The sequence below is a fragment of the Megascapheus bottae genome, chromosome 15 (genome assembly GCF_031878675.1).
Source record: "Megascapheus bottae isolate mThoBot1 chromosome 15, mThoBot2.hap1, whole genome shotgun sequence".
Classification (NCBI taxonomy): Eukaryota; Metazoa; Chordata; class Mammalia; order Rodentia; family Geomyidae; genus Megascapheus; species Megascapheus bottae.
In genome coordinates this window covers 50,446,240-50,457,315 of record NC_143523.1, presented here as the reverse complement: position 1 = coordinate 50,457,315, position 11,076 = coordinate 50,446,240, and the positions used below count along the sequence as shown (strand labels likewise).

The 11,076-nt window shown below is 47.3% G+C and overlaps 1 protein-coding gene across 2 annotated transcripts; it reads right to left on the bottom strand.

Annotated features, from left to right (window-relative positions):
- Sftpd (surfactant protein D) lies at positions 1-10,805 on the bottom strand. 2 transcript variants are annotated; one of them, XM_090346983.1, is made up of 8 exons: positions 10,698-10,805; positions 7,459-7,657; positions 4,747-4,863; positions 4,366-4,482; positions 4,139-4,255; positions 3,597-3,713; positions 3,041-3,124; positions 1-483 (listed from the first exon to the last, which is right to left on the bottom strand). In XM_090346983.1, exons 2-8 carry the CDS (start codon positions 7,652-7,654, stop codon positions 107-109), a joined length of 1,125 nt encoding a protein of 374 aa, XP_090203109.1. In that variant the 5' UTR covers positions 7,655-7,657; positions 10,698-10,805; the 3' UTR covers positions 1-106. The 2 variants fall into 2 exon arrangements, with proteins under 2 accessions (XP_090203109.1, XP_090203110.1); XM_090346984.1 differs by having other exon boundaries at positions 4,750-4,863.
- Positions 10,806-11,076: the final 271 nt, after the last annotated feature.

Here is an 11,076-nt window from a genome sequence, read left to right as displayed (position 1 = left end):
AAGTGATCACCTTTTTATTAAGGTGTTGGCAACACCCAAATCTGGGCTGGAACCACCCTGACCACATTACCAAACTCTGTCCCCTCCCACACACACCCTGTGGGGCTCAGAACTCGCAGACCACAAGGCGCTCTTCTCCACAAGCCTTGTCATTCCATTGGCCGTTGGTGAAGATCTCCACACAGTTCTCTGACCCGCCATTGTTGTTGGGTTCCCCGGGGGCCCAGTTGGTATAGACCAAAGGCTCCCCCGTGGGGTAGATGAACTTGCCCTCTGTGTCATTGTCCGTCATGCTCAAGAAAGCAGCCTTGTTCTGGGCTGAGATCAGCTGCTGCAGAGCTTTATTCTCAGCTGCAGAGCGCGGAGAGGCCAACTGTCCACCAGCCTGTGTGCACAACTCTTGTGCACCCCGGAATACTTTCGTAGTGCCTGCTGTCTTGAAGATCTTGTTCCCCACACTTTGGCCATCAGGAAGGAGCATGGCTGGAAGAAGATGGCGTCAGGACGAGATTGTGGCAGCCCCCTAAACCAGAACTCAGACGTGGTGGTGATGGTGGTGGTGGGAGGTGGGGGGAGGGGGGCTGAGATTTCAACTCTGAAATCGAGTCTCTCAGACCTTCCCATGCAATGGACTGGGATATCAGAAGCAATGTAAGGGACACCCTGGGTTCTGGGTACACATAATATACCTTGGGGAGGGGGGATTCATGGCCCACTACTCACAGATGGGAGCACTAGAATTGAGAAAGTTTAAGTACAAGGCCCCATGTCCTGCAACCATGAAACGTGAAGTTACAGAACTTCATTCAGGATGACACCAATGCTCACATGCAGATTTTGCCTCTGCCTCAGCTCACTAAGTTATATGCTGGAATTGAGTTTCCCTATTGGTATTTAGAACTTAACAGCCTGTCCCTGGAAAATAAGTTTTCTCTCATTTCCCCCCACCCCTTGCTCTTTGTACTGGGGCTTGAACTCAGAACCTTGAACTCTTGCTTGGCTTTTTTACTCAAGGCTGCCCCCTACCATTTGAGCCATGCCTCCTCTTTTGGCTTTTTTTGCTGATTAATTGGAAACAAGCATCTCTTAGATTGGTCTGGCCAGGCTGGCTTTGAACTCTGATCCTCAGATCTCAGCCTCCTAAGTAGCTAGGGTTACAAGCATGAGCCAGTCATGTCCCAGCACCTAGCATGAGACATGATTTCTGCAAGTGCAGAATCCAGAGCAGAGAGCCCAGCATGCCCCTGGAGTGGGGTGCTGGTGGTGGGAGAGGGAGAGGGTCTATGCTGTGTGAGGGGGTGAAGGAACAGGAAAAGGCAGGGTGGGACAGCTGAGAATTGTAACATGTTAGGCTGTGCTGTGGATCGGGCCCCACTGATCTGTGTGTCTTTGAGTGATGCCTCGACAGCCTCAGAGTATCCACAGAGGGCAATGAGGAAATCTGAGAGGCACATGGGACTTGGGGGAAGAGGGCAGGGCAGGTGAGAGGGTGTGGTGACTACTGAAAGAACTGTACACAAGAATCTGGCATTAAGACCCATTGTGGCGTAACAGGAAAGGCAAAGTAAAGCCACTTCCCCTTCTAGGGCTTCTAGTCCCTCATCTCTAAAACTCTCAGAAGCATCATCTGCCAAACATCTTTTTTTTCCAATCCATCACCACCCTGTGATTTCTGTGCCATTCATGGAGATCCGCAAAGGACACTAAAATCTCAGGATTCCAAAGACAGCTGAGCCCCTGGACCTGTTGGGCTGCACCCCGATTCATGATCCCTTCTCCTCTGAGTATCTTTAACAAGATATTATGGAGAAGATTCTCCATGGGCTCAGGATGGCAGCCCTGGACAAAAACAAAATAAGATGTCTTGTGCCATAAGCTCCTAAATGGATCATGAATGAATGAATGAATGCTCAGGTATGTATTCAAAGGCATGTGACAGGATGTACGTTGCATCTGGATGTGCAGGTGCCTGTCTATGCACATGCTCTTGTGTAAGTAGACAGATATAGAATAAATTCCATTTAAATACATGCATCCATGGGAGATACACACGTACATGTTCTTGACATGCTTCAGCGTGTCCATGAACAATAAGTACTTACACAAACGTGTTTGTAGAGAAAGAAAGATACTAAATGAAACTCCCATCTCTGAGTGTGGGTACTTAGACGTCAGCGCTTTGTTTTACCAAAGGAGCCTCTTTATTCTCAAATCATTCAGATATCTTATTTTTTCTGACTCACTGAAGAACGTGGGTAGCTGGGTGTCAGTGGCTCAGGAGGTTCTTTTAGGAGGCTGAGATCTGAGATTGAGGTTCAAATCCAGTTCAGACAGAAAAGTCCATGATACTTGTATTTCCAATTAACCAGCACAAAGCTGGAAGTAGAAATGTGGCTCAAGTGGTAGAGCACCAGTGCTAGGGGACAGTGCATAGGCCTTGAGTTCAAGCCCTAGTATTGACACCCTCCTCCCTGCCACACAAATACATACACACAAGGAGAGAAACTGAGTAGCTATATAGTAAGGGCAGGTCCTGACCTTCCTTGTACCCCCAGAACAGAATCCAAGCCCCAGCCCCACAGATGTAAGAAACACCCTCATGGGTATTTTCTTTTCTTTCTCGGGATTAGCATAGGAATGCAGGAATACAAGTCTATTGAGTGTCCATGGACCCAGCAAAAGAGTCATTGAGGTTGGAGGGGGCTCAGAAACCTAGTAGTAGACCATGATTTACCAAGCCTAGTGAGCTAGTCTCACGGGCCACATCTCCTGTGTCCTATGGATCTACTTCCAGCTTCTGGAGCTTGTGACTTTCCTACTGTGACCCAGTCTTAGATTTCTCTCCACTCTCTCCCTGAGACCCAAGTCCACCATAGACACAGATCCTGTCTCATTATCATCCTAGACCTGGGGCAAGGTTTAACCTCAGCCCTAACCAAATACATAGCCCCTGCTCAAGTCCAACCAAGAGACTTGAGAACCAGAGCCAGTTTGAAGCCTCCTGTCAATGTCAGGATCCATTTTAAATCCAGGAACTCACCTTTCTTATACTGGGAGAAGTCAGCCTGGAGGCTCTGTAGCTGCCCCTGAAAGGTCTCCACCTGCTGTCTTAGAGCGGCCAGGTCTGCAGGGAGGGAAATGGTGACTTATCCCTCACAGCCTAGAGACCACTCCTGCCTCGGGGAAGGGTGTCTAGTTACAGGTACTTATTGGGAGATGGTAATGTCACCTACATCTGCAGAGGCAAGTGGCCCCTACAGGTTTCCTATGGTTTTCCTCTAGATAAACAAGACCCTGAGCTAGTCCCCTTTGACTTCTACTCCAGGAAGATAATAGCATCTCCATTCCTGGGAGGAGGGGCAAAAATACATGTTCCACATATGATTCCCATCCATGGGTTTGTTAGACATTCGAATGTCTAGGTATCCTAGGGGTTGGGAAGGCAGATGCCAGAGCCTAATTCTTGCCCCACCCACAGCCTTTTCATGTTCCACACACTATCTGTAAACAACAGGACTGTTGGCCCCACAGGGGATCTCTTGAGAAAAAGTTTTCTCCCTTTCTCCCATCCATGCTGATGGGAACTGTTGCCTTACCTTGAAGCCCGCTTTCACCTTTGGCTCCTCTGTCACCAGGAGCACCTCTGTCCCCCTTCAGTCCTGGGGGTCCCCTGGTACCTGGAACTCCTTGTGGACCCACAGCACCAACTGTTCCTGGAATCCAAGAAGAACTGGGTCAGCTATGTACCCAATGTCCACCATCATGCTCTTCTTAGTTCCTGGACTATCCTATGGCCAAGCAATAACACCCTCCCCTCATAGGGATTGTTTTCAGAATCATGTGCTCTCAACATGACAGGCTCTTTCAACTGCCAATCAACCTCCACTGTGTACAACTGTCCCTACCACCTACCACCTACCTTCCTCAGATACTATCCATTCTCATGGTTTAGCACAGCACTCTCCCTACATAGTCACAGTTCCAAAATCCCCAACATGCACCTTTCTTGGATCCTGACTCTCTCCATGGCCCAGCCATGCCAACTCTGCACAGGTGGTTGTCATGAGGCAGGGGACATGCCTTGGCAGATTCATATAGGCACAGTAGAAATGGATCCAGCCCTAAGTCTATCACTCACCTGTTGCTCCAGCATTTCCAGGGGCTCCACGTTCACCAGGGGTACCTCTCTCTCCTTTAGGTCCTGGGGGACCTCTTGCCCCTGGAGAGCCCTGTGTGCCTGGGGCACCTATTTCTCCTGAGGAAGAAACAGAGACTCATCTTGGACCTCACTTTATGTCCCTTCATAGACCAACACTATTATTCCTCGCAACTCCATCCCAGACCAGCCACATCCCATCCACCTACCTTTGGATCCAGCCTCTCCCTTTGGGCCTGGTTTTCCTTGAGGTCCTACGTTCCCTTGCTTTCCAGAGGGACCGTCTTTTCCAGCTGGACCAGGGACACCTGGAAGTCCAGGAGGTCCTGGGGAATAGGATCAGCCCTATCAGTGTCACTAAGTCCCAAGGGTAGTGAAATGTATGAGAGTAACAGTAGAAGTAAAAGCGGGATGGAACAGCATCTTACTACCCCACAAGAGGCCCCATCTGTCCTGAAACAACACAATGCCTCCTGTAGAACAACTTTTTTTCCTTCTTCCTGGGCTGGGTGCCAAGCATGCCTACTGGCACACCCTAGTGGCAGAAGCACCACTTGGGAGACATCTGAATTCCATGCCCAGTTGCTCACCACCTGGTCCAGAGTCTCCCTTTGGTCCTGGTTCTCCAACAGAGCCATTATCCCCTTTAGGTCCAATTGGCCCAGCTGGTCCACGCATTCCTGCTAGTCCCACAGCTCCCGGTAAACCTGTAGCACCAGAAGAAATGGACATGACATTGGTCCTAGGCCAAGAAGGGGCCACATATCTGTAAGGTCAAGTTCCTGGCACTCTTTCAGGATTCTGTAGAGCACAGACATTCCAGGGTCACACACCCTAATACAGGTGACCTAGGAAATGGGTTTCTGCACACCCATTTCAAGGAAATAGCCTTTCTGGAATTGGGGATGGATTCAAGCCAAGACCTGTTTGAGTTTCTGTTTTGTATTCCTTCTCTCCATGGCCACTGTACTGGCAAAAAGTAAGCTATTGGCATTTAATAGCTAGCATTCACGGGATTCGTGTGTGTGTGTGTGTGTGTGTGTGGAAACCAACTATATTTTTATCTAAAATGAATCAGGTAGACATCAATTTGTTTATTCCATTTGTCTGTCCACTTGCTCATTCATTTATTCATGAAGAATCAAAGTAAAAACGTGGCCAATGGGCTTACATTAAACTGAAAAACTGTCTTCACAGTAAAGGAAATCATCAACAGAGTAAAGAGACAACCTACTAAGTGGGGGAAATATTTGCCAACTATTCTCTTAACACAGGATCAATATCTAGAATATATAAGGAATTCAAAATCTTAACCACAAAAACATACATATAAAAAACAAATGAACCAATTAAAAAATAGGCAAGTGATCTGGCACTTTTTTTTTTTAGCTCAGGGCCTAAGCTCTGTCCTTGGGATTTCCCAAGGCTAGAACTCTACCACTTGAGTCTCAGCACCACTTCCAGCTTTTTTTTTCTATATGTGGTACCGAGGAATCAAACCTGAGGTAAGCACTCTACCACTAGGCCAAACTCCCGGCCCCACTTTTTTTTAACCAGTCTTAGGGCTTGAATTCAGGGTCCGGGCACTGTCCTTGGACACTTTTTGCTCAAGGCTAGTGCTCTGCACTTGAGTTACAGTGCTACTTCTGGCTTTTTCTGGATATGTGGTTCTGGGAATTGAACCCAGGGCTTTGTGCATGCTAGACAAGCATCTACCACTAGGCCATGCTCCATGACCTGAACATGTATTTTTTAAAAGAAGAAATGCAAATGGCCAGGGAGTATATTTAAAATGTTCACTACATGCATCCATAGGAAAATGCAATCCAAAACCATAATGAGTTGCTATTTCATCCTGGTTAGGATGATTGGAACAAAAAAAATAACAACACACGCTGTTGAGGATGCCAGGGTGTGCACCTCTTAAACCCCTTAAATTTTAGTGTAGACACTATGGAAATCCAAATGGAGAAACCTCATAAATTTTAAAATAGAACTGTATCAGCTATTCACTCCCAGGTGTACAGCATATAAAAGCACACTTACATGTCCATATCAGCACTGTTTACACTAACATATGGAATCAGGCTAGGTGCCCATTTATGAATAAATGCATAATTCTTTAAAAAAGTATAATCAATATATACAAAGAAGAATGAAATACTGTCATTCATAACAGAATGGATGAAACTGGAGATCATTATGTTCAGTAAAATAAGCTTGGCATAAAAAGACAAACTATATATTCCTTCTCATATTCAAGTTTTTAAAATGTGAACTCAACTGGGTCCTGGAACTGAGATCCTGTGGATGGCTGTTTGAAGCCAAATCTAGGCAGCGAAGTCCCCAATACTAAATTAGCAACATAATCAGCAGAAAGCTGGCCTGGAAACATAATTCAAGTGATGAATGTCGGCTGAACAAGCAAGCTGAGCAAGTTTAAAGCCCTACATTTAACCCAGGCACGGGGGAAATAGTGGACCTGAATGTGGAATAGTAATTAGTAGAAGTTGGGAAAGGAATGTGAGAGATGGGGCGAAGGAGGTTAGATGTGCTGGCTTGGGGCACATATATAAAGATATCACACTGAAGACATCTATGCATGCCTGCTATATGATTTGCACTGGGCCCAGTTCCTCAGATCTCACTCTCCAAGACATGTATAACAAACTGTAAGACAAAGGAAAGACAGTCCTGATGTGCTGGGTTGTTTTTTTATCCCCTGTTGTGTATGCCAATATATAAATATATATACACCCTCAGAGAAGTCATCCCGAGAGAAATGGGATTTCGAGAGCAAGGAGAGTTTAAAGGATGAAATCCTCCCAAACTTTCTGTAGAGAGTTTCTGTAGAAACTACTCTCTTGTGACAGGAAGAGTCACATCTTTCCGACCCAGGAGTTTAGGTGAGATGGGGATAATTTGCTGAGAGATTCTGTGCTGGGCGCCGTGTTTGCTGTTGGTTAATGGATGGAATCCTGGGAATGGAATGGAATAGAGGGTAGGTAACAGACCGGCCCACTTCCTACATCCAAACTCAGGCTGTGCATCTCTGGGATCCACCGCAGCTAAGCTGGCAAGAGGTATAAAGATAAAAGTACAATTTAGAAAACCTTTAACACACTGCACAGGCACAGCTTAATCAAAATGGATCATGGCTAAGCACTCCCAAGTCTTTCATCTCAGCATGGGGAGTTGCTGGCTGTCTGTCATTTCCGCCCCACCCACCCCCCCCACTCCTCCCCCCCTCCCGCCTGCCTCCGCCCTGCTTCAGCAGGATAAACCCCAGGTCTCAGCTCTACCTGGGTCTCCTTTCTCGCCCCTTGGGCCTTCTCTTCCATCCCGTCCATCTCGACCAGGTAGGCCATTCTCTGCGGGGCCACACATGACCAGGGTACAGGCGTTGGTTACTGATCTCCGCACCAATGTCTTCATTTCTGCTCCCAGGTACCCCAGGGGCTGTGAGCACAGGACTAGCATGGAAAGGAAGAGCAGCATTGCCTGGGGTGGGAGGGGTGGGGGAGGGAGGAGAAAAGATGGGATGTTGGCTCTAGGACATGGGTGAGGACTCAGGCCAGTTTCTGGAGGTCAGGAGCAGTGTACCTCCCTACATCCTCTGCCCTGGGTGGGGTCCAAGAAGTAAGACTCCAGAAAGTAGTTTAGGAGTTTAGTTAAGCACATGGTCTGGTCCTGGAGAGCCTGAGTCACGTGACTAGATCTCTGGCATGGCTATTCACAGGTGTCCTTTGAGATCCGTGGCTGTAATGTAATGCTCTCCTGAGGTCCCTTCTCCTCCAACCCTGGACTTCCTTCTCCCTGTCTGCAGCCAGCTCAGCTTGGACGAGGTAAATCTTCCCCCTCTCACTGGCTGCCTAGAGTGCTGATATGAAATCCAGCCTGAAACAGAGACGTTGGATGAATTTCCTGAGCTCTGACTGGAATGTGATTGCATGGATACCAGGCACTTGGTCATAAAGAAAGGCCCAGAGAGAAACCTTATGAAGAATTGAGACATTAAAGTAGCACACAGAGATCCCCAGAAACACCTAGATGTCTGCCATCTGAGAGGGCTTGGAAGAGGGCCCCTGAGAAGGAAGAGGACACACACACACACTGGGTAGGTTGAGACAAATGAAAGAGTGCTTTGGGGAGGATACAAAAGGAAATTCGGGGGCACAGGGCCTGTGTCAGTTTGTACACAGTGCTCCCAAGTTAGCGGTCACTATGGTAAATACCAGAAATCCTTAGATTAAGGTTCATTTATGGTTACAACATCCAAAGTCACCTTCAACCATCACTCTGGGCTTGTGGTGACATAGTATATAATGGTGGGAGCACGGGCCAAAGGAGGCCTGTTCCCCGCATGAAAGCAAGAGACAGACAGACAGACAAACACTCAGACAGACAGATAGACAGACAGACAGACAGACAGACAGACAGGCAAAGACACAGAGACAGAGACAGACAAGGAAAAGGAAGAGGAGGAAAGGAGGAAGGAGAAGAGGAGGGAGAAGGAGAAGAGAAGGGGGAAGGAGGGGAGGAGGAAAAGAAAACAAAAAGAAGTAAGGAACAGGAGGAGGAAGAACAAGAACAACTAAGAAGGGAGCCAACATCTCAAGTCCCAAGATCTATCTCAAAACCAATACAGCTCCAAAGACTTAATATCTTTCCACAAGGCGCCATGTCCTTAAGGTGCCACCACCAATAATACCATAGGCTGGGGACCAAGCCTTCAACACATGGTCCACTGGGGACATTTAAGCTCCAGACCAGAGCAGCGTCTTTCAGGGAGAGAAAACTAGGAAGCAATATGCATTGAAGGAGCCAGTGAAAGTCAGAGACTACACCAAAGCCAGAGGGACCCGCATGAAGATGAAAAAGTTCACTAACTATCTGGGGTGGTGGCAGGACAGAGAAGAGTTGAGATTCTAGACCATGGATGATTCTTACTTTCCACCAGCTTCTCTCCATTTTGGGTTTCCTGGGAGTCTTTAGAAACAGGCCTGCAAGTGGCCAGGAGTTTGGTCTAGTGGTAGAGTGCTTGCCTAGCATGCATGAAAACCCTGGTTCGATTCCTCAGTACCACCACATACATAGAAAAAAAAAAGTCGGAAGTGGTTCTGAGGCTCAAGTGGTAGAACTCTAGCCTTGACAAAGTCCAAGGATAGTGCTCAGGTCCTGAGCTCAAGCCCAGGATTGGCAAAAAACAAAAAAGAAAGAAAGAAATAGCCCTGCAAGCTCACTAAGCCAGTAGCATCAGCCACTCTGTTTCCATGGTTCTAGCAAAGACTTCATCGTGGGCACTGAGGGCCAGACCCAAGCCAGAGTCAGGGGGCTTCCCCTTGGCCCATAACCTCTTGCTCAACTCTGGAATCCTGTCCCTCACACTGGGGAATAACAAATGCATGGAAGGCATCACCCATTCCACAGAACATGAAGAATCCCTGCAGAAAGCAGAGCAGTTTTCCAGACCACAAAGCCAGAAGAAGGAAGCAGCTTAGCGAGAGCAGTAGATGCAATGTGCAAAGCCACAAACCCCAACCTCAAGCAGTGTTCAGTTAGTGCTGTGCTAGCAAAGTAAGAGTTCATTGAAAAGGTGATGCTTCTGAACACTAGAGAATCAGACATCTAGCAGAGAGCCAGTATCTTTCCCCTGGAGTCCTCGCTACTCATGAGGATGAGGTCTGAGAATCATGGCTCAACTCTCTAATTCCAGAGATCTTTTATCCCCAGTTAACCATCAAGAAGCCAGGACTAGAGACATAGTTCCAATGGAAGAACACTAACCATGAGTTTAAAAAGCCAATCAAGAATACAAGGACCTGAGTTCAACCATACCCCCTTCACAGAGGCCTAATGCAGTAGTTTTGCTTTGTTTTGTTTTTAGTAGTCATGAGACTATAAGAGAAGCAAGCTTGTCCATATACCTGGAAAAATGAAGCCAAGATGGGGTTAGAACCCAGATCTGAGAATGTCTGATCTATTTCTCCTGCACTATCCTTTCTGAAGGTATCAAGGACAGAGAAGGAACCAAGACAGAAACTCGGGAGACTTGAGATTGAGAATCATGGTTCAAAGCCAGCCCTTGCAGGAAAGTCTGCAGAAATTTAACTTCCAAAAAGATGAAGGTAGACCTGTGGCTCAAGTGATGGAGAGTTAGCTTTGCGCAAATAAATAAATATATCCTAAAAGATAATGACCAGTCCCTAATTTCAAGCCCCACTACCAGCACACAAAAAAAAAAGAAAGAGAGAAAGGAAGGAAAGAAGGGAGGGAAAGAAAGAGGGAAGGAGAAAGAAAAAAAGAAAGGAAGGAAGGAAGGAAGGAAGGAAGGAAGGAAGGAAGGAAAAAAGAAAGAAGGAAGAGAAATCTGCCGAGCCCCATACCTTCTATGTCTCCACTGTGCCCCCACCTCCCACACTACAACTCCTGGAAGGCAAATCCAGGCCCCAGAACCCTCCTTCCTCAAGACCAAATTTGCCATGGAACAGTCACAGGATGTAGGGGAAATAAAACGAGAGACAGGTACATAGACACTCACAGGTTGCTTCCTATGGACCCAGGAGCTCCAGGTAAATGAGCCTGGGCTTGGCAAGCACCCACTATTTATGCTTACCCTGTAAGCAGGGCCGCCCAGCCTTCATCTTCTGATAACTCCCCCATTCAAGAGGTGAAAGAGGAAAGAAAAAGAAGTGGAACAATTTTCTGGTTGACTCACTCACTCTTACCCCACCAGCCCCCTGGAAAGCTGCCACCGACCGGCATTAAGCTATGCATAGCTGCCACCTTAGAGTTTACAAAGCTCTTTTTGGCCCGTAATCCAATCTATACCATCCCCCAAAGCCCTGAACAGGAACTGACATCCCCCAGGTCTGTATTCTGTAGATGTCCAGAAATGTGAGCTCTGGAGACCAGTGTGT